This window comes from Sitodiplosis mosellana, unplaced genomic scaffold (assembly GCF_009176505.1).
Source record: "Sitodiplosis mosellana isolate CC-2019 unplaced genomic scaffold, AAFC_SMos_1.0 Smas_scaffold_1, whole genome shotgun sequence".
In the NCBI taxonomy this organism is placed as follows: Eukaryota; Metazoa; Arthropoda; class Insecta; order Diptera; family Cecidomyiidae; genus Sitodiplosis; species Sitodiplosis mosellana.
In genome coordinates this window covers 11,619,185-11,643,760 of record NW_022595244.1, presented here as the reverse complement: position 1 = coordinate 11,643,760, position 24,576 = coordinate 11,619,185, and the positions used below count along the sequence as shown (strand labels likewise).

The window sequence follows — 24,576 nt, the reverse complement described above, 5'->3', positions numbered from 1 at the left end:
AGAAATAAGCGATTTGGAGGGAAAAACACCGAGAGAAAAACAGTATGGTTTTTTGTATTGTGGGTAGTCTCGCGCAATCACGAATATGTTTGTGTGTAATATTGGCGATAAAACAAATGAAGCGTCGATATGAATATATCGTGTTTTAATTTGTGATTCTACGTACGTATATACAATACCTTGGGCGCTTGAACCGCAAACGGCGGCTGGTGCTGTTTGGCGTGTATGCACGACAACGACCACAATGACGATGCCGACGACGGTGTTTGTAAAAATGCACACGCTTCGATTTGACATATGAAATTTCGTCAAAAACAGTGGCTGCTGATTGTTTATAGCCGCTGGTTCTGTGTAATTTTTCTGTTTGGCATTTGTGTGTGCCGTGCGCTCCACACCGGCTTCGGATTAAGCGAGATTTTCATGAAATTCAATCGTTTTTCTTTTTATTCGTCGTGTTTTGCCACTAATCTGAGTCAAAGGTGCCTAATATTTGCCAAGACGTGTTCAATACGTTTTCCACGTCGTTTTTTTGCCAATTTTTTTTTCTGTCTCGGTCCGTTTGAAATGTTTATTGATCGAGTCCGGTTTATTTTCGCTGTTAACATGGTTTTGAAGTGATTTCTGGGCGACGACGTTGTGTGTGAGCGCGCGCGTACGCCAGTGAGTGTTGTTGTTGGAGTGTTTTGTGTAGTTCACTCGTATCGAATGCCATAAATCAATCGATTCAAATAGTCAAAACTCAGTAGCAGCATTTCGTGTAGACGACAAACAACGAGAAATAGGTAAAGATTTCGAGTAGAATACACAGTAGAATTTGCATTAATTGACTTAAATTGCAAGCGTATGGCGGTTCAATGAACGATCGAATATTTCTCATGTTTTGACGTACCGTCGTATAGAATTCTGTGTGACTGTGCATTCACGCCAACCAACCGCACACAATCATACACACACATATATGTTGTATATTTATATTGAATGTGGTATAGAATATTTCACTGCACTTCGATGCCGTTCATTTGGTTTAAATTCAATTTGATTCGAAGTCACCGAAGCCCATGGGAGTATGAAATTTATTTACGCTTTGCGTGGGACGCCGCAAGTTTCAGAAGTGAGAAAAGCTACAGTGTGGAAACAAAATCAAAGTAATATTAGACCATTTTTAAGTTCTAAATCAATTGAGTGGTGGTAATGTGACCGTTTGTTTATGCATTGGTCACACCAATGATTATGACCATTGAGACAGGCCAAATCAATTCATTTCCGTTTGAAAGTGGATTCTTGGCACTTGTTTATGCGTTACGTACGCACATTGAGTTGTTGACATTCTAAACTGCGACCACAATTGCGTACACACACACAGAGTTTACAATTAATCTTCAGTTAATTGAAGTGTTCCGATGATTTATTGAAATGATTGTATGGACTGTCTTCAAACGTATCGTAATATACGAAGAGGTGCACAGAAATGTTTACATCGTTAAAATGTCGCCTGTTGACTCATGCTCTCCATTCTAATTGCGAACTAAGTTGATAATTTCAGAGCATGTCAATTTCAATATGCATCGATTTTATATGGTAAATAGACGCGCGTGAATCGAACAGGTTGACATGGAGTCAAGCGTAACTTGACTTTGCTCTCAATTGAAATGAAAGGAAAACAGGAAGTATGATATTATCACGTGTCAAACCAACATAATTCAGCGGATATCGTTAGATCGAGTGTGCGTCGAACGAACTGCGAAAATGACAGAAGAAGCTGGAATTCAAAGAGGATTTTCATTTTATCAATGTTAAACCGTCATTAAAATAAGATTAGAATCGCAGCATGCAGGGAAAATGTAATTATTTTCTCTCTCTAGTCAATTAGCAATGCATCTCTCGGGAATGAATACGAAACAGAACAGAAAATCAAATCCAGTGCTGAATGTTGTGGCTGCTGCAGCTAATAAGTCGTTATAAAATGCACCGACAACAGGTTTCCAATCCATTAAACCTGCGCGCGTCGGTCTTATTGTGGATGTAGAAATTGACGTGCATATGATATGCATGGCATGAAACATCTATGATTATTGCCCACTAGCGATCACCAAGCCGATACACACCAGAACCAGCATAAATAATCATAATATATGAACTACGAAGAGAAGCATAAAAAATCATCATTTTTCTTGTTTGCTTCAATAAAAATGATATCGGGCTCGGTGCGGTTTTTTTTTCTTCTCTCAACGATTTTTCTTCTTTTTTTTCCCTTTCTTTCTTTGGATTTCATTCTGAATTCCCATTTAATCGGTTTTTTTCAGTTGGTTCTGCGTCCGATTTAAATACATTTAACACATTTTCAATTTTCGAAAAAGAAGTGCATCTCTCCGTCTCTCGACGTGGATTCCGTCGCATTTAAAATGAAACGTGTTTACAAGTCTAAGCCGACTATAAATTAAACAATTTCAATAGAATCTCTGGAAAAGAAATATGTTTATGATGATGATCACACTGTTCGTTCGTCCGATCGTTCGTTAGCTGTCGACTGTTTTGAATTCGTGCAGCCCATGTGTAGGGCGCGGGCACACACTCACTCACGTAAAGCAGCAGCAGCAGCAGCCGCAACGACAAGCATTTTACAATTTCAGATAAGTCCATCGTTAGTAATGTTGATATAAACGGAATACAACTTGTGATTTACGGCTTGAGTAACAGACGAAATGCAGATCGTGTAACGCCTATGAGCAATTTTCAATTTGGTTTGTTACTTTTTTTTTGTTTGTTTCGTCGATGCAGCCGCTCGATCGGCTCTTTGATTTCTTCGATTTGTTTGCATCTTGGAATTGAATGCAATTTTTTTTGCTGTCTCTATCTCTCTTCGCAGTTGTTATTTCAAGAGTGTAGACAGAGAATGGTCAAACGGTGCACAGTGCAGTAAATAAATTGTTGAATCGCGTGTATAATTGCAAAACCAATTGCGATTTACATCATAATTTTTTCTCTTTTTCATTTGCTGTCGATGTTGTTTGCAAATTTTTGGTTTGACCGGTGAGGGCAGATGCTTTATTTTCTTTGTACTGTCTCAATTTGAAATTCTCTATTGTCCGATTTCGCCATCACTTTTGGCTGGATGCGATCGTTTATTCGTATGGTTGTTGTTTTTTTTCGTCAGTCCACTTTGTGCACGGATTGCATAATGTGTGAGGTATATGTGCGCGGCCTAAAAATTCACCATTGGCAATGCTTTTATCTGGCGCATTTGCCGGCCGCTTTTCATCTATGCACAAAGAACACAAATCATCCATCATTCTGAACATATACATATCTATCTCTCTATACTCATACAGACGGCGACTCGTTTTCAATACAACCGGGGTGAATGTTGTTGTTTTTGCTCGCCGTGCAATAAACAACAAACACATGTGAAAATGGCGCTTCCATAATCATACGTTTGCAACGAGCCATCGCAATTTGGCTAGTGTTTTATTTTCACTTCTCAAACTCATTTCTCGGAAAAATCGACACAAAAAATCTCGACCACAGGCGAAAACGAAATAGATTTTTGCTTGTATGCGAGATGTAGCGCTGGCATAGTGAAACTGACGCCTAACAATATTATTCATCGTTTGCAGCAGCATATCAATACAAACGATGATTTGTATCTATTGCAATTGTTTGACCACACTGCTTTTTTCCACGTTTGCATCGCTTTCGATTTGGTCATTTCATATCAGAAACGATTGAATTTCAAAGCAATTTATTGTCGAGTATCAAATTTTGTTGTGTTTTTTTCGTCTTCTTTTTTAAATTGAGGAAACAGAATGAAAAAGAAAATATGAGAAGCATTGAACTCGTGCATTCGATTGAAATTGTTGTTCTGGTTTTATGATAACCACATTCAACCGATCATTGACTCATATTTTATACCGGCTCGTTTTTTCTTTCTTTTGAAAATGTAGTCCATAAATTCCGATTCAAGTTTTTTAGTGAGAAAAAAAACAGAAAGAAATATGTGTGGCCAAACGTTGTGCCCTATATGAAAAACAATGAATGAATATGGTGGAAGTCAATAGCATGGTGACACATAAAACCAATCGGATGTGATTGCGAGTTTGAACAAATATTGAGAAAAACCGAGAGAAAAAAAACTAATAATAAATCAATATCTGGTTTTATCAGTAGCCCGAGCGAAAGGCATTGTACCTATTGGCCAAATCGAAAGCCAAAATAAACAAAACCGCATTGATAACGCCATATACCATTCACAAATGCAATTGTTCGACACATTTCTTTCTATGCCAATATTTTCTTAATAACCATTTAATGTAGTTCACACCTTAGTGTAAATACGAACACGCATGCCGCGTGCACAAATATTCCAAAGACAATACATACACGGTATGCGGTTGCACTGTGCACGCAATTATCATATATGTGTCATGTCGCAATGTGTTTGTTGGAATCGACGCAAAATGGATGATTAAATTTTTCTCCCATTGTTATGGATACACGATTTGAACAATAGAAACGTGGCAATAGAGAGCGATGGAGAGGGTTCGAAAACCAACAAAAATGCAAGCAATGATAATTGTGTTTAGAAATTGAAATTTGTCGATTTTTCTATCGCTTGAACGAAATGAAAAATTAAGTGAAGCAAAGTAAAAAGTAGTAATGGGTTTCGTTTGTTCGCAAAATTCGATTTCAGCACAATTCGAACGGAGCCCCGACAATCAACAAATCAACACAACAGAAAGAAAAAAAACATTGCCAAGTTGTAATAATAAAACTTGAAACACAAGAAAAGAAGAAATGAAAAAATAAAATGAGAAACAAAGTGGATAGATAAGAAACCAAAACAATATTTACTCGTAATTCGTTTGTTTGCAAGGGCATTTAATTTGCTTAGGTGTGACTTTGCCAATGTAGCGCATTAAATGAATTCTCTTTTTTTTGTGGCTGTCAAAAATCAATATTTCGCCCGTAAGGCGTTTGAAGTCACCTTAATTACACACGATGGTGCTCGGCGAGCACTGTTCGCTTTTTTTTCTTTCGCTTTTCGTTCTTCTTACAGCGAAATAGAAAATTTCATGAGAATTTTCGTCGCTGCAGTTTGCACAACAAAATAAAATGTAAATAACAAAAATGCAAATTGTATTGAAATTATTATTGTCCATTGTATACAGGCCTAACCGATTCGCCAGTCAATTGAAATGCATTCTTGGCAATTTGGTGTTCACATACAGGTGGCTAAATATAGAAAATTGAGCTCGATCGTCGTCGATCACACATTTACTGTGTGCACCAAATGCACTACAATGTTTGATCGCATTATTTATGCCTGTCGCTGGCTTTCTATGCACAAAATCGGCTTCGACCGAGAGAGCGACCAGCATGTAAAAAAAAACACGTTTGATGTTTTCATTTTCTCGAAAAGTCACAGTTCGATGAGAAAGCATCGAACACAGTAAATAAATGCATGTGATCGAGTTTAATTATATCTATTCCGATAAAAGTCAAATTACGGTACGATCGTGGCCAAGAAGAAGAAGAAGAAGCAAAAGAAGAGAAAAACTGCGCGCACTGCCACAAAAGAAAGACAACAAATATCAAGCAGCAGCAGCAAAAACGAACAGAAAGTAAATGCAAAATAACAAGAAATGTCGAACCAAATTGAATTAAATTGTAATTTACAACATTCCAATTAAAAGAAAGAAGAGTTGAAACGCTGCCGATCTCGCATATATTGATTGTCGCAGCGTGAGAGAGAGTTGTTGATTTCATGACCAAAACACAGATAAACAGTTGCTTGACCTTAGCACATCGCAACGGACAGCGGGCGCATCATCTCTGATGCAGTTTTTTTTAAATTCATTTTCAATTCTGTTTTTGACCTGTTTTAAGTTCCGATAATTTTTGTCGATGCATGTGATGATGTTTCTCTCTCTCTCTCTTTTTCCCTTTGATGCGGGATTTCAAATTAGTGATCATATCAATCTGAAGGTGAGCTCTTTTCACAAAACGATGCATATTTTCAATTTCACATTTTCCATGCTGCAGGCGAAATTCATTCTTGTTATTGCTGCTGCTGCTGCAGTTGTTGTCATCGTCGTCGTTGTTGTTGAAAACCGTAATTAGTAGAGATTTTACTTTACATTTCAATTGCGCGTTAATTTTGTCATCGATTACATACACCGATTAATTTGTATGTTGTAAGAAATGATTGGCTCTTTTCACTCTCGTTACCGTGCGGTGCCAGGCTTCAATAATACCAAACTAATGGTGCGAACTTTTAACAATGCTCACGATGATTGAATGACACACACACACACACGATCAAGCTGATTGCGACAATCGTTCAGCTCAATTTTTAAAATAATTGCCATTTATTTTTCTGTTTCTTCTGTTATTTCTTCATACTACGCATATATATACACTGCGTGTCATTTTCATTTATTCATTGGGTGCATCGTGCAAGACGCAACGCAATGTGTTCACGATTGATGACAATGTGTCGAGCATTTAAGCTGATTATGCGTTCGCCGCGTATACTATACTGTAGATGTGTTTAAAAAAAGATCGCCGTTTCGACAAACAAATTAAATGCGAACGCAATCAAAGAACAATAGTCTTGTAAATGATGGCGCTGAGAGAGATACGTGCAGAACAACCAGTTATCATGAAAAAAAAAACGGCCCATTGAATGCATGGGAAGAAAAGCAGAAAGAGTGGGACATAAAGAGTGAGAAAAAAGCGCGTTGAAAAGCAATATTTCAACAAGAGATGTGATTAATTCAATTAATTGATTGCTGTTTGATGTGTTTCAAAGATGACATTTTTGCGTTCGACGATCATTGTTCGCCATTTAATGCCCCGTCCAATCAAATACATATAGATGTCTGAAAACGACGAGTATTGTTGAATCGATGATGATCAATGATCACTTTTTCCAGCTTCATTCACATGCAAATTGGCGTTCTGTTTCAGCGCATTAATAAGCAATCATAACGATTGACAATGTCGTGTGTTTTTCTTTTCTCTCTCTCTCTCTCTCTTTCTTTCGGTGTTCGTTTTGATTTCGATTTTCGGTGTACCGTAACAATCGCATGCGGTATTTTTCTACTGAACGACAGGCACTTAAATTCATCGAAACGATGTGACGGTTGAAGTGCGAGCGCACAAGCTCTCGTTGTGTGCTCAAAATTAGAAATATTGCTGCTTGTCATGATCACATGCTGAGCGAAAAACTCCTTTGATCTGCGCTACATTGTCACAATATTTACGTTGGATGGGCATATCACGCACATCGATTGTATCGCGCGAGTTTATTTGAATATTTTGGTGCTTGAATTGATGGTTTCGTGTGATGTGTTTTCGGTGCGGACCCGATGGCACTTGAACCAAAATGATCAATAATGCAATCATTCAGCGCGTTGCGTACAAAAGAAAGTCACGGCGTTTTAAGTAGATTTCCAAAGAATTCTCTGCGTACAATAATTATATGCCGATGTATAGCGTGGCCAAAGTGGGAAGATACTCAATAATTATAGACTAAAGTCTTGAGCATTTGGTGCCTGATTTACGGAATTAGAACGGCTTTCAGCGTCATTGTCATTCAAATTGAGACATTCTTTGGCCCATTGAAACATGTCATTATCTTCATTTCAAAATAAATTATTCTTACAAAATTTCGCCTAATGATCACACCAGGTGAAAGAAAAAAACACAAAGAATTTCGCCAACAAATCATCTACTTTCGAAGTCAACGATTGTTTACATTTGGATGAAGTATACTTCTGCGTACTATAGCACAGCAAGAGGGTCATTATAAAAGCATAAACGCGTCCAAAAAATTTCACAGCTTCGCATGAAATTGTTTGCATTTTAAAGTAAAAACAACCAGGTCACTTGATTACTACTGACTTGGAACCAAGATCCGTTTTTTTTCGTTCATTTTAGAAACTGAACATTTTGAGAGTGAATGAACAAAAGTGTCCGTAAACAAATATTGCTCACCCATCATTCTCTATTCTTTTCCATTTGATAAAAGTTTCTTTTTTTTCTGTCCATCATATTCAAGAAAGACGAAATATTTCTCTATTTTATGTTTGTTATACGTTTTATCATTGGATTTATACACATTTTAAGCGCTCGTAGACGAAATAAACACAACAAAAAATTGACCATATTTTATTCCGAATGACTGAAATAAAATAATGACTTGTCAAGATTATCACGCTTTAAATGCGGTGAACGAGTGAGAGAGAGCATTGTATGGAGTGTGTTTCCGTAACGGCTTCTACGCTTTTATGCGTCAAGTCGTAAAAATTAATTTCTTACTTTGTCCGGAACTTTCAGTTTTAGTTTCATTCCTTTGAGTTTCAATTTTTTTTTATACGCGAAAAGAAGGCAGTAAACAGTCATCACTTTAAAAAGTAAATTGATTGAAAGGAAGACGAGACATGGAAGACGATTCGGTTATGGCCATCTGAACTTGGCACACGAAAACCACGAAAGCGTATAAATAATGAATTCGTTTGTAATTAATGAAAGAAAGAAAAAAGAAGATTTTTTTTCTCTCAAAAAGCTCATAATGATATGGAGCCTATTATTTTTATGGCTAAAGTGCATCATGCGGTAAGAACCGGCTGCTAATGAATGGAATGCAGTGCCATTAAAGTTCTTCGACGTCGCTCCCTTTTTGAGATTTGAAATTAAATTTTCCGAATTGCCGATGTCTGTTGTAATCTGTGAACTTAATGAACTGCTACGCGTATTTTATGCCCCACATTTAGACGTCATCGCATAACATGTCAACGAAAATAGAACAAAATCCGCTCCAAATGCGCAGTTTGTCGTGTGTTTTTTTTTCTTTCTTTCGTCGTGTGCTTTTAAATTCTAACAGCCTCGTGTGTCGTGATCCAGCGTGGTGTGTGTTTTTTGCACGCCTCGGTTTTATTTTGACGCTCGGTCACAAAACAATGTACGAAATTTATAACACTGCGAAAATTTATTTTGTTTTCGTCTTGAGAATTGTATTCTATTTTTATTCGTGTGTGTGTGTGTGGAGTCCACACTGTGGACTGTGGAGTGGTGCGACACGAAAAGAACCAACGCATTCGTTTTGGTTTGAAATGTCCGTTGAAATTTGAGCTTGGTAAAGTAAGTGCATGGCTAAGCGGTTTTCGATGTTCACAACCTTCCGATTGTGTGTTGTGTGACCATTGAATGAGACTGAGGCTGAGGCTGAACAAATAAATTTTCTGCAGAATGCGCACTTTCAAATTATCTACAGGTCTTGGAAAATCCGATTGCGGATGCTTGCCAAATCGAGTTAACGGGGCAACCAACCAGATTAAATACATATATATACGCCGTACAAACAAACGAGATATTGTTACCTTCTGAACTTTTTAAAAATGGATGCACGGTTTTTATTTGGATCAGTTCAGTCAGTGTGGAGTCATTTTTGATTTTATATTTAGAATTTTTGGTGATTTTTTGTTTCTTTTCTGTTTTCCACATCATCTTGCTCTCGTCATCGATTGAGCGCTCGCACGCTTACACACGAATATGAAGAGAGAGAGAGAAGAAAACGTAAACAACGGAAGATGTGTTAACATTTTATATTTGCTTACATGTTGTTTGCATGATGCAGCCCTTTTTTCTTTCCTCATTTCGGAATCGTATCGATGCGCATCTTAACGGCCTCACAGAATCGATTCAATTCCGCGAGAAATTCCATTAGGCTCTATATTGTGTGAACCAATGTGAGAAAGATGCACAAAAGCCAACAATTACCGTTATTAAATGTATTGATGTGCGAAGCAATGTAGTGCGATTCCGAAAAACAACAACAGCATACATATCAAACTTTATGTATTCAATGGGGAAAAAAATCCGAAGCGTGTTTAAGAAAAATCTCCGAAAATTTATAGATGAAATCAATTTTTTAATGTGAAGCACGGGCATTTTTCTTTCACACATTTTGTTTTGGGGATTGCATTCGCGCTCAATAATCGGTTAAATGGACTGGCAGTGATGATGATGTTGAAAAGAAAAAAAACACATTTCAATAAAAGGCCATTCGACACGGTCGCATTTCTGAGGCCATATTGAACAACTGATGATGATGATGCGTGCTTAACATCTGATCCAGTTTATTAAAAGATAAAATAAAAGCGCAGACATGTCGTTACCCTAATAATAATCCACAGACACAAATAACCGATAAACGCAACGGTATTACATAAGTACCGATCTATTGGCAAACGACAACTGATCATTTTTCGCAAAACAAAAACAAAACTACAAGAGACAAACACTCAAAACCTGGCAATTCTGATAGCATTGAATCAATGTTGGTATTCAATTATATATACATCAACATATGTGATTGAAAAACATTAATTTTACTTCTAATCGTTGTCCGTTACGTTAGCGCGCTGGCTATCGTGAATGCCTTTCTGTCCATCCTTTCCATTCATTCATAATTTAGCGCATTGTTATACATACGTACACGGCTGTATCTTTATCTTCAACCGCCATTGTTTATTTACGTTTTTTTTGTTCCTCTATCAATTATCGGCTGGTTTTATAACGACGTATTCGGCTTGATCTGATGTATGTTCCGATGTGAGTGTGTATATGTGTGTGCTGTATATATCTTTTTGTTTCCAACTCAATTGAAATTATTTACTGTTGCGTGTAATAACAGTAATCGAATGCCTTGCATAAAATATGCAACGACGAGTCCATATTGACATTTGCAAAAGGAAAACGCCGAGACATAGAGGAGCGAGCGAGTGAATGTGAACAAAAAAAACGGGCTTAAAGTACAAATTTGGCATCTACATCATCTCTCAGCAACCGAGAGAAATAAAAAATTGATTGTGATTCGTAATCAGCTAGCTGAGAGATGTTGTTGCATGACTGGAACAATCGTATTCATTCATGGGTCACATTGACGGACTTCAACAGCTCAGTTGTTTTTTTTTCTGCCTGTTACTGCCGTTGTTGTTGTGTTCATTGTTTCATTTAAATGCTCTCTAGCTGGCTTGTGCACACAACGGGCACCGTTTATTTTCTATTCGTCATCTTTGAGAAGCGAAATCATTTTTAGATACATGATTATACACACGAATGATAGCGATTTGTTTGTCGCAATTCGGAAAACGTCAATTCTCATTTTGTATTACTTTAAAGTGCGCATTATCAGATACACAGAAATGCAGAACAGCTATTTCTGGTTTCGGTCAATTTTCCTGTCAATTTTCCTGTGAATTTCACATGGAATGGGGCAGTACGGGAAGGTTTTTCGATATCCGTGTCAACGTTTGGGTTCTGCATAAATGGCATGTTCTTAATTAGACGAAGTTTTACCCGCAATACAGGTTATTTCTAACGTGAAAGACCAAAACCCATCGAGGTTGAGCCATACATATAAATTGGATTAAATGGATTTAGAACGCGCGGCTCGTGTGTTACACGTAATTGCATCTGGAATATAGTAAATGTTTAATGACTGGCTACAAATCAATAAAAAAAATAACAATGATTGTCGTTTCATCGACGTTGTCGTGCAGTTTTTGTTCTGTATAGAAAATACAGAAAAACGAACTCGTAATTTTAGCCAAATTGTTTGTTGTTCACTGAACAATATTCAGTTTTGAGCATTTTTTCGTTGTTATTTTTATTTGTTCACGATTATTTTTTTAACCAATTTTGAACGATAATAAAAATCATCTAACTCTCAAATACGGTTGTTGAGTTTGGTTTTGTTCATTTTTTTCTCTAGTAAATACAAATTTTTTGTTATTATTTTGTATTGATATTTCTTTGTCGCCAATGTTCTCATGTTTACCCAATGTACAGTGTACATCGAATTGAATCTGCTGCAAGGTGTTTATGTTTTCCTTCATCATGTAATAATTAATGTATGTCGCACGCGTTCTATTTAAATAATGTGTTGAGCGCGCGTAATTGCTCATTCGGGTGGACGGCAACGAACTTGGCACACGTTGGTCGTTGGTTTCTGTTTTTTTTTGTTCTTCGTTTCAATTTTATTGAGCGAGAAAAAAAATTCACGATCCGGCACACACACGATCGAAATCGACAAACTAGGCAATTATATAATGCAATTGTGTTTATTTGTTGTCTTCGTTTTATTTCATTTTGTTCATCGCTTCTGGTGACATTGCACCAAAAATAGCGCGTTTTAATTGTAAAATGCATGAGCAGATGTGTGTTTGAACTACGCGGCTAGGATAAAGCATTCCGGCGATATCTGTTGAAAAGATATCTTACGTCAACTCACATTATCTCTACGTTTTTTTCTTCTTCTCTAACCAATTTGTGATAGCAAAAATGAGTGTTTTAAGTAGAAGCAATAATAAAATAAGTCATTGAGAAAAGTTGGTTTTAAACTATTTTCCGCCATGGAATAAGTATCGATTTTCCGACTAATCGTATTAAATAATTTAAACGAAAAAATTAAAAGAAAAGAAAAAACCCGTTGAAGTGAAGATTTACAAGAGGATTGAATGTTCTAATAATATACCCAGAGAGTCAGACGGGACTTATACACTTGTTTCTATTTTCAAATCATCACGAGCATTAAGAGTTCCCCAGCTGCGTAGGAAAAAAAAATCATCTCGTTTTCCAATGGAAAATGTATTTTAATTCGAATTATTGTTGAAAAAAAATAAACAAATAAGTACGGAATACAATTTTTACACTGTTCAATTTCTTTTCATTTGTCAATATTTGCTTTTGGTTTTATTGCACTACATCAGCACACTCCGAGAACAGTGTGTCATTCATTAGTCACATACACAATGAGTGTCGTGGTTCAATTTGCCTTCGATAAATGTTCGTTTGCAAGTGATTTTTTTTATCGATCTCCGTTTCGTTTATAACACAATAACATTCGATTCGACTTCTCGATAGAACACAGAAAATTCAATCCCGAATTAAAAGCACAGTACACAAAACAGTAACCGAAAACCGAAACAAAAACTAAACAAGAAATAAAACTACTGAACAATTGTGATTGTGCAGTAAAATAAGTGGCGTGTCGCCAATGACGACGACTAATAACGAACTGATTCTGCCTGATATACAAACTGTACTGATGCGGTCATATGCTTCGTGGTGTGTTGCGCGCCACCAGACACACTCTTTTTATTCGCTCGGTTGCCGTGTATTCACACGCGTTCGTTCAGTCGGTGCGATATTTCTCTTTTTCTTCTCTCGCCTGTATACACATTGAAAGTGGCAAGCTCATGGCTTTGGTTCCTCTCCGCACAACATATCGAAATAGAAGCGGCTGGTTGCGCGACCGTGTTTGTGTGCATGCTCAAGTGTATTCGTATGTATGTTTCACATAATGTAATGACATGCTCATATATGTTACAAGCACAATCCAACCGGCATCAACAAACATAAATACCGAAAGGAAAACATTGCCAACAATAATGGAAAATTGATGTGTTGAATCATAGACACTGTGCTTTTTATCTGCACTCGACTGCAGTTCAAAGAGTACATGGCTTTGGGGTTTTTGTCTTCCCTTATTAGTATTTATCGCTCAACAACCGACTGCTTCTCCATTCAGACTTTGTCTACCGAATTTTTCTTTTTTTAAATAATATTTCACCAAAAACACAAGATATTTTTGACAATTCGGTCGATGAATACTACTCCGTTTTGCTGCTTTCTACTCTGCGAGCGTACGTTGATTTTCCACAAGTGGGACGGAATACGGATTATTGCCTAAAGACAGGCGTTTTCAAACGACGATAGTTTCTAGACTTTTGTGTTCTTCCCGTGAATTGAAACTAAAAATACGTTTTCTGTATCGATTCCCAATTTTGATTCATGCGCTTTTCGTGTAATTTGTACGATTTTTGTCACACTCACAGCGGTAATTACGGGTAAATTTTGTGTGTGTGTGAGTTTTTTCCCTCAATTGAATCGAGCACTGGTATTCAAGCATTCAAGCAGACCACTTAGGCTAGAATACGAACGGCATTCCCATTGAAAATCTTATGATGTTCACAATGAACCAGTGTAATTAGCGTCGTTAAAAACATATTGTGTTCTTAGTGTGTTTGCTGAGGTTGCATATCATAAAGACGTCAGCAGCGTCTATCCACACACACACACACACAAATAACAATAAGCGAGGCAAGATAATGTTTCCATGAGTTTGTTTAATTGGAATTGCCGCTAAGAAAATAAAAAACCGATGCACACAGAGCACAAAATCATCGCGGCACATATGCATAACACAAGTGGACTGCTTGACACAGCACTTGTGTGTGCATATGCGGTAAAAGTAAAGCGTGGAATAGTTTTGTTTTTAAGCTAAAAGTCATTTTATGACTTTCATGCATAACCAAAACTCAAAGGCCGAGAATTACAAAACGACATTCCTTTCAACGGATGGTCAAATAGGCGTGAATACTGCGTAGAATTTCGGTTTTCTTTATTTTGGTATTTTGATTTATATTTTCCGCTTTTTTAACCAGATCTTTACTCGAAAATGCAATGCATATGATTTCTTATAATATATTTACTTTTCGTTGGTTGCTTCTGATTTTTGTCGGTGTGGCTTGCGTGGAAGCAATAAAAACCAATTTGGTGTTCAATGTATTGTGTAAGCACTGTGCTTCCCACTTTAAACTAAAACAGTCTGATGCACACATAGTGTACAGCGAACGCATCGAATGGGGAAATTTACAATTGCTACCATTTTCTATTCAATCGAAGGGAAATTCAAATTTTACTGTCAATTTAATGCGCCCATCTTAGTTAATTTCGCTTTTTTTTCAGAAATAAAACAACAAAAACATGTATTTCACCCGCACAGCCGACAAACCTAGATCTTGATCAAAATTAAACAACGAAATTTCATGTTCCAATGCTGTTTTCTGTCTGCGCACAACATTTTTCACTTTCATTCCGAAGCATATTTCATTTCTTAAGGTGTGCGAGTGTGTGTGATGCATGAAATATTATTTAATATCACACTGGCATAGATGAAAGCGATAAAGAAAGAAAAAAAACACAATCATTTTGAGGCGCTGATAAAAATTATATTATTCGTATTTTATTATTTAAACAACTGGAATACTATGTGAAATTCGAATTTTACGCTGGCTGAGCATTGACTCTACGACGTTTCCTGTTATTTTTTTTTTCTTTCGGAACTGTTTCTTTTTATATCAAAGTATTATGATCTCGGATAAAAACTAATATATAATAAAATCATTTAATGAACAAGAAGCGAGAAAGAAAACAATACTCTCGTGAGATAAAACAATAGACAAACATATGGAATAGAATACACATTGAATCGTCGGAGCGTCTAGTCGGTGCTGGTGGTGTAGAGCTCTCGTTGCATTTCGGCTGAAAAATCGTTATATTTCTGTTGTAATTCGGTAAATTGTGTGGTTATATCGGCTTTCATTTGATCAAGCTGCGTCATTTTCGACGACAATTCATCCAAATCACGCGATGATTTATCAATTGCTTCGGCCAATGCTGTTGTACGACTTTCAAAATCCAATTGATCTGGAATATCATCGTCGATTTGCGCCGCCAATGTTAACATTTCACCAATACCCGAATCCTCATTTTCCAATTCGTCACGTACGCGCTCGATATCGTCGTGTAGTTGTTGCAAATCGGTGCGAAATTTTTGGAAAATTCCCTTCGACATTTCGAACATCGATTTCAATTTGTTCAATAGGTTTTCGGCTTCGTCGGTCACTTGACGCAAATCCATGAACCATTGCTTATACAAGTCGCATTTTTCGATGAATTTGTCCTTTTTCACGTCAATCGAATCCGATGCAAATGAATACTTTTTGTCGATGGCATCCAATTTTTGCTGATAAATTTCGGCGCTTTTTAGCGTGGCTAATTTTGGAATATCCATATTTTGGTTACACTTTTTCGAAGAAAGTACGATCTCAATCGGATTGTTAAATGTACGGAATAGATTTGTTCGCTCAAACCGATGCACACAGTAAAAATGGCTTTTTTTGTCTCCTATCGTTACTGCTCATTTTAAGTGACAATTGATTATGGCTGCTGTCAGCAAATCAAAATGTTCGTCGTAAGCAAATTGCACACCAACACAAGCGATTGTGTTGCCAGTGCTGATGATTTAGTTTTAGTATCAGTCGATAAACAAATTTACATTGGCACAATTTCAAATGAATTTCAATCCGAAACGGTATCTATTCTGAAAAAAAAGTCTTTTTGCTTTTTTTTCACTCTTTTTTTGCTGTGATTGGAGCTCAACACGATTATAATCGATTTAGTTGTCAATTTAAAACCAAAAAGATTTATCACAGCAAAATCATAAGCATCAGCAATGAACTGTCAAGAAGAAGAAAAAGCAGAAGAAGAAGAAGAAGAAGAAGAAGAAGAAGAAGAAGCAGTTTACCTTTTCCAACCTTTCCCATGAATGACAATTATCATCTCCTCAATTCCTAATATTCAATTCCAATAGAAATAAAAAAAACAACACGATTCAAATTTTCTCTTTTTCTGTATATTCAAAGGAGTCTAAACTATAAAGCAAAATACCAAAATTCGATTAAATTCAATGAATTTGAGTTTGACGGTTGCCATTCCGGTTACGATACCGATTGTACAGTTGAATGTAGTTGTTGTAGTGAATTTTGTTCAATGTTTTCTGCACATGTTTGTTGTTTTTGAGAATGTCAAAAATGAGTCGCGCAAATTCGGCCAGTTTATCGGCGGGCAAAGCGTTTTCCGAATGCGTGCACAGGTACATCAGTCGATCGATAATGTGTCCATTGAAAACGAATCGATGCTTATTCAGCGTTTGAAATACACCTAAAAATTCACTAACCCCGATGCCATCAACCAGATTCATGTTGAGCAGTGTGTCGACCGTGTCCTGTTTCACATTTTCGGCATTGTACAGAATGATTTCCATGGCCGTTGTGTATGTTTCGCCACATTTAATGAATGCCTTAATCAGTTGCTGGAACAGTTCGAATCTTTTGTCTTTATCACGTTCACGTTCACAAATGCAAATGGTGCTGATTAAACAGCCCGTCAGTTGGTGTTCGGCAAAAATGTCAACAAACACATGAAAATATGGATGCAACAATTTCGGACAGCGTGCAATAATGACTCGAATGAGTTTGGCCGTATTTTGAACGCCACATTCAATTAACCTCTGGCGAACGATATCGTGTGCGGGCAGCTTGTGCGAATTGTAGCAATTTTCACCCTCGACGCATTCGTCATGCAGAAAAAAGAGACAAATATTCGGGCAAATGGTTTCGATGCCTAGTTTGGTGGCGCGATTGGCATTTTCGACTATCACTGGTTTCCAACATGCTATTGGTTTTGGCTGAATAAATTCCGGCGTTTTCAATTTGAGAAGTTTATTTGACGGCGGTTCATTCACAGCATCAACATCGTCATTGTTGCTGTCGTCGTCGTCGTCGTCGTTGTTGGCCGCTTCATCATGTGAAGTTCCGAATGATAATTCATCATCTGACACATTTTCACAATTTCCGATTGCCGTCACACTGTCTTCCGTATTGTCATTAATGGAAATTTGTATTATTTGCGGAGAATCCAACATTTTTCCCTTTATCAAAACACAATTTTGAGTTTTGTTTTTCTTTCGAATTTGCTAAATTTTTTTTTTGTATACACTAACGAGATCACAACTGATTGAACACAACGAATCGACGAAAGTAAAATGAAGCGATTGAAAATGGCGCGGGCTACCGTATACAGATTTGTATGAGTTGTGTGCTACTTACAACAACACACACACATACAAACGAATCAAAGACGCTGTGTGATCGTCTGTCATCGAATACACCAACAGTGGATGTTACGGTCACAACCACAGTTTGACAAGTCAATTTCGGCGACAAAACAAAAAACACACACACTGCAAAAAAAGTTTTCATTTGCGTGGTGAACAGAAAACAAAATGTGTGTATCGAAATGCTTACCATGTTGACCGCAAATGGATTGTGAATTGGTGCACATGACATTTTTCGTAGCATTGAACTGGATCGCGGCAGAATAGTCTTTTGTATTTAACGCAATATTTTGCATTGTTTCATTGCAAGAGAAGAAAAAAGAATAAAAACATAGAAACATGAAATGAATTTTCTTGGATAAAAAAAACAGATCAATTTATGGTCAATGTTATTTCGGTTAGCCGCTCTCGTGTCATTTTATGAATGAAGTGTAGAAATAATTCTGTTTTATTTAGTCCGGTTAGATAAAATCGTGTTGAGAATGGGAGTTATTCTGGGCGCAAAATGAAGCATTAGCGCAGTTATTTAGTTGAACTTTGCTTCAAAAGTACATGGCTCTAAGTGCGTTCTTTTCCTTAATATTGTCCTATTTAACGTGATCCAAAGCGAAAAAATGCCATTTACAGTGTAAAAAAACACTTGTTCATAATTGTCATAATGTACTATATCTAACGGTGTCCGTACGATGCACAAGAATTCGATCTAAATAATGAAAAAAAAAACATTCTTGTCGCGCCATGTCTTGAATCGGCCAATCCGCCGACTTTATGGAACACGTTCTGCTTCTGAATGGTTATTCAAACCAAAAAAAAGAGACAAAGTCGTAATGTTAGCCGCTGTTGCACACACATAAAACATAGAAACAGTTGAAACAAAGCAATTGGGTCATTTTAATGAAAACACTGAACATCTTGTATCATCACGGACGATGGTGTGTTGTTGACAAGCAAAAAAAAGCCAATGTGTTTATTCAACACTATCAAGATTATACTCTTTTTGCCAGCCAAATGAAAAGAAAAGACACGATTCAATTGTAATAAAATTACAAGCGTTTGCGTCGTTAAAACTGAGATCGTTATTTTTTGGAAATTAAATGTTGTTGGTCGGTTGTTGTTGTTGTTATTATAGGTAGTATCGGGCGCGTCGTTCGACTTTCTTCCCCGTTTAATATGTATGGTGTTTTTGTTCGTTCACGAACGTGCAATGTATGAACAAATCTGAGTAATCCGTAAATCATGCTATGTCTTATTTACGTTCAAGTATTCATTATCGCATCGCACAATTTTTTTTCTTTCGATTTTTATTTTGCTTCTTTGATACTGTGTTCAGTTGAAAAAATGGCACGTTGTAGTTCGAATTTCTCAGCCCCGGTGTACAGAAAGAAGATAAAGTTTTGTATACATGGGTTGTGCTACATTTCAATTGCTTTACATTCCAAACGGATCGGATTTTTCCTCTTGTCTACATGCATGCATATATTTTATTCCACAATGGAAATAAATCAGCCAAGTGGCTTATTTATTATTGGCGGAAATATTGAGCCCTATTTTGTTTGTATATCCAACATTGAAAAGAGAAAGAGAGAGAGAGAGAGAGCGAGTGAAAGAGCGAACAGAAAAAAATGAAGCAAATAAATAAGTCATAAAGCCAATGTAAACAATACACACAATGTTCCCGGGTCGCAATGAATTCAATTACAATGCGATGTTAAAAAAAAATTCGTTTGAAATGAGAGCACTGAATTTGACTCATAACAATGGCAAAGAAAGCGCGAATCACATCGAATGATGGATATGTGTCGATTTGTTATTTCCCACAGGCACAACTCTGTTCCGCTCTCTCTCTCTATGTCGTTCGAACGTTGCATACCGAGGCAATGATTTGCCTTTTTCTGCCGGCGGTTATGCAATCAACAGATTCTAAAAATTCGCATATAATTGCGTTCCGTTCCGCAGAAATGGAGTCGAACGCTGCAGAGAAGAGAAAAAGAAGCAATTCGAATAGCGGAAGTATCGAGATGAAAATAGCAAATGACTCAACATCGTTACAATGCGATAGATTTATTTATTTTGCCATTATTTTGTGTTTGTTTCCTGCGAGACGCGCAATCCCAACATCATTTTTTTTTCTTCTCTACCTCATCTCGTTTCACTCGTGTCTATTAGTTGTAAAATATTGCAATTTTCTCCGGCAAATGTCTTTGCGGTTTGGTTTTTCGTTTTTCTTCATTTCATTCCATTCTGCAGCGAACAGGATGGCATTCGAATAATTGAAGAATCGCTCGACGCAGCGCACCGACGACTAATTTACGTCCGATGTCTCGAAGAGCTGCTTGAAACAAAGCGTTCAATCTCAAAATATACAACCGAACTACGTCTTTATTTATTGCCTTTCAATTTCTCCACATATATGCGAACACAAATATTCGCTACATAAACAGAAGAAGAAATGCGCGGCATGTCAAATAAGTACAAGCACTTGTGGAATAGCAAATGAAACACAAACATACGCAAGAAAATTAGAATGCCAGTTTTCTGTACAAGCGAGAGAAATAAAAAATAACAACAACAAACACCAACTGAGAAACTATTTTTTTTTTTCGAGAAATTTCTATTTTTCTTCATTTCAATGCTGGAATGTTGAGTACAAACACTTGTTTGCTGGTTTCATTCAATTATCCAGCATACAGATACACCGACTCGTCAACGTGATAAGCATCGATCCAGTTCCATCATCGATTTGAAGTTCAATTAAAATTGAAATTAATCGCTTATCCATCATAATGAATGTCAGACGAATGCATACGGGCTACCGTTGTGTGCACCCAGAAAGCGAACAAGTGTCTCTTTTGTCATTATTATTGAATGCATAATTAACTTCGTTGAGCCACACTAGCTGTCTACTGAAATCAATTTCAAGCACTGGACTTCGGTTCCATTTTCTTCGGTGCATAATAAATAAGACTACTATGTAGAAAATTATCACGAATACCCATAAATTACGAGGAAAATTTATCATGCCATTTTGAACGACATGTTTGCCATTCAAATGTGCATGACTGTAGAGCCAAGTTTATGCATGGACATTGAAAGTAACGATGCCATCATCAGCTTTTGCATATGCTTTTCAAGATTGCCACATTTATGTTTTTTCAGCAAATCACTCCCATCATGCTGAAAAAAGCGTTTAAGCCACAAAAACAACATTTCAAGTGCCAATAAACTCTGATGTATGGCTAAATCCACTGTCGTACTCGTCCAATAGAGAATTGTCAATGAGACTATTTGAGGAGTCATTGAGTGCATGTATAGGAAGATTGTGAAAGAAAAAATTGATTATAATAATTATTAGCTATTAATTTTTGACCAGTAAATGGACATGGCTTGTAACACAAGCAGAGACGATGGTAAAGTCCAAAGGTAGTTTATATTTATTGCATAAAATCATTTTGCAACATGCAAGAACCGAAGACGTTTAACAAACAAATGATTTCACCTTCTGATTGGTTTTCAATTGCATTGTATTGTTTAGATTCGATTTTAAACAGTATTGAAAATAGAACAGCAAGTTTCACACAACATAACAGTAGCAGTGATAACGATTTGCCGTTTCAAAGAAATAACAAGCCCATTTTCTGCATCAAATCAGTTATATTTCGTATTTTGTTACCAAAAATGTTTATAACTTCATGTGTTCCGTTTATTTTGATACGAAAATCTGCCTTTTGTTTTGTTCATACTTTCCATATTCTCAAGTTTCAGATGGTTCGAGCTCTATATAATGCTTGTCCAATGGATTACCTATATCAGAGTTCTTGTTCAGCGCCAGCGAATCCACTTCCATAGTAGTAAAATGTAAGTGCTGCATGGCAATCATTTTTTTTTTGCATTTTTCTCTTCATCGATTTTCACTTTGAAATTGGATTTTTTTTTTACGAAAACATGTGTTGTCGTAGGTCGTCAATGGCGAATGGCACTTCAAAGGAAAAATTAGCATTTTGCAAATGTAAGCGGTCGGCTTGTGTTCGAAACTACTGCCAGTGTTATGATCAAAAGAGAGTTTGCGGTCCAGCTTGTCGCTGTTTCAGTAAGTCTTTACCTTTTGTCTTTCCTTGTTCAAGTTTTTTTCTCTTCCATTTTCTCCTTCTTTTTTTGTTCATTTGTTCATGTTTTATTTTCGGATGGCAATGCATTCACGATCTATTCACATGTTTCAATTTTTTTTTCAGATTGCCAAAATCGATTTTCAACGAGTACGACCAATGAAGAAATGGCAAAGTCAAATAACAGTAAATACAATTCGTCGCAAATGGATCAGAGTAGTTCGAGTAATGGGAGAGGCAATCGTAAGCTCTTTGAAAACGATGCATATGAGTCATTTGCTCAAAGCCTCTTTTCAACGGCAAAATCGTGTCACCAGGCGGGTAGCAGTACGCAAGCAACGCAACGCAAACTGTTAGAAACATTTCATGCCGGATTATCCCGTCTCAATCAAGACATCGATAAGAAGTTGAATCAAAAGTAGCGAGTTTGAATGTGAAAGTATTGGGAGTATTTCGGTGTGAGCGTCTGTCCTTGATAAGTGAAACGGTTTACAATAAAAAAAGTATTCTTAAGTTTGGTTTTTAAAAAAATGAATTCCTGGCATTTTAGTCGCTGAATTAAAAATGCCAGTCGCAGAATATTTGAATGGTTTTAAAGTAGCCGGCGACACCAATACCAAATAGTGCGTCGATTTTTCTGCGATAAACCATGTCGCAAAAGTCGAAATTATATAAATTCTTTGATATATCGGTGCAGCCATCATTAAACCGCAGCAACTACACAAGTGATTACACTCTGCATTGCGCTCAACATCATCGAGACGTTAATTTACGACACATTTTTTTTTTTTGCATTTATATTGCATAACCTTGAGCTGAACCAGTTTTGCGTTGAATATAATGACGAATTACAATCATATTTTTTGTTTAAGCGAAACAAATTACCGGTTGACTATTTGCTGTCATTCGACATGCGACGTTGTTCATATCATCGGGGAAAAAATTGAACGGCAATTAAATGAATAAGTACAGAATGTCTAAATTGTTTTTCTTTTGCTTCGTAGAATAGTTCTAGGGTCTCTTGTTATTTTATTTAAGCGAATCAAATGGTTTTAATTTCAATTTATTAACTTTAGCTTTTACATGATGATAATGGTTTTGTATCGGTTTATGATGAAGACGATTTCACATTGTGCGAATTTTTAATCAGACAATAAAATGGTATTTTGTAATTGTAATTTTGGCGAATTAAAATTCAATTAGAAAAAGTTGAAATAGAGAAAAAAATATGCGGAATAAATTATCGGAAATTATCTTTTACTCAATCGAGCCGATGTATCTACGAAGCAAAGCGTTAAACGATCATTGCGCTGATCAAAGCTTAACCGTGATTTGGCTGCAGACGAAGAAAAAAAAAAATCAGCCAAGCATTTGATACGTGAGCAGCCCGCAGCAACACCACATCGCGCCAATCAATTTGCATTTTAAATTTTCAAACAAATTACACTTTTTTTCTCTCTCTCTTCATTTTTGCCAATTTCATTCGGCAAAACCGTTCGATTTTGCAATGAAAACGAGAGCAAGAGAAATGCTACTTGAACAAACAAAAGAGAAGTGAAAACCCATTGAAGTGTGAGAAGCGCACAAACAAACACTTCATCAATAAGACGCAATATGGTAAGGCAACAACGTATTGGTTAATCACCAAACGTAAAATGAAGATGTTTTTAATGATTTGGGCGCGCGCGCGCGTACACGTTTACACATCGGCAACATTGGTTTTTTTTATTTATTTTCTTCCATTTACTCGTTTGCTTCTCATGTTGTAAAACATTCGATTTCACCTGCTCATTTTTGGTTCGGTATTTTAAAATGAGATTCGATCAAAAGATCCATCGGATTTTTTACTCTTGGGAAACTGTTCAGAAAATTTGGTTTCAGACGAAAAAACGTTAGATCTTTCCAATGTGAACGCTTGAGCGTTGAACGTGAGAGAATTGAAAACACATTTTAAAATATTGGACCCATTTTTCATTTGCATTACTTCTGTCTTTGATGTTTAATTGTAGATTATTCGGTGGTAACGACTCAACGAGCGGCGAAAGTGAAAGAAGCTGCATAATTTGCGGTCGAAAATTTCAGATCATCTGTTTTTGTTTTCTCCTAAATCATGACAAACATTAACAACGAAATTATGCGTGTTGTCACGCTATTCGCTGTCAATCCATTCCGTTAGCCATTCAAAATTGTCATCACACAATTATTCAACCAAAATAAAATGTTTCGCTACCAATCGAACTGAGCAATCTCTCACGTGTTTCAGTTAATCCGACAGTTGTTTTGGTTTGATGGTTGTCACTTCACTAAACGTTCATTGAACCGTGCGACAATTTGTTGTTTCTAAAAAAAAGCCAGCTACCACTTTGGAATTGAACGAGGAGAAAATTGCTATGGCCAATTGACAATTGAACGGCCATAAAAAAAATCAACGAAAATCAGTTCATAAAAATAGCGATTATAATTGCTCACTGCCCATAAAATGGCACTCCATTTGCGATTGAACAAATCTATCCAATAAAGGCAAGCCCGCAATGAAATTGAAGGAAAAAATAACGACGACGACGATAACAACAACCATCGATTACATATGCACGTCAACGTACAGAACGTAGCAGAATTAACGGCATACATTCATCGATTGCTGCTTTTTTTATATTTCCTAAGTAG

At 36.6% G+C, this 24,576-nt stretch overlaps 2 protein-coding genes across 7 annotated transcripts in view; one reads left to right on the top strand and one right to left on the bottom strand.

Moving 5' to 3' along the window:
- The window catches only part of LOC129577948 (uncharacterized), a 35,997-nt gene that overhangs the window by 6,625 nt on the left and 4,796 nt on the right, over positions 1-24,576 (bottom strand). Inside the window, exon 1 of one of the 5 annotated variants that reach the window (XM_055465848.1) lies at positions 12,539-13,156. The exons of 1 other annotated variant lie outside the window; for it this stretch is intronic. The gene's annotated coding sequence lies outside the window, so the exon portion shown is untranslated. Of the gene's footprint in view, positions 1-179; positions 359-12,538; positions 13,157-24,576 lie in introns of those variants that run through there. 3 more of the 5 variants (XM_055465838.1, XM_055465829.1, XM_055465868.1) reach the window with 3 other exon arrangements.
- LOC129577963 (uncharacterized) lies at positions 317-23,087 on the top strand. Of its 2 annotated transcripts, none has more exons than XM_055465889.1 (4): positions 317-782; positions 21,569-21,661; positions 21,763-21,893; positions 22,036-23,087. In XM_055465889.1, the coding sequence occupies exons 2-4, from the start codon at positions 21,588-21,590 to the stop codon at positions 22,329-22,331; spliced, it is 501 nt and encodes a 166-aa protein (XP_055321864.1). In that variant the 5' UTR covers positions 317-782; positions 21,569-21,587; the 3' UTR covers positions 22,332-23,087. The 2 variants fall into 2 exon arrangements, with proteins under 2 accessions (XP_055321864.1, XP_055321855.1); XM_055465880.1 differs by having other exon boundaries at positions 21,563-21,661.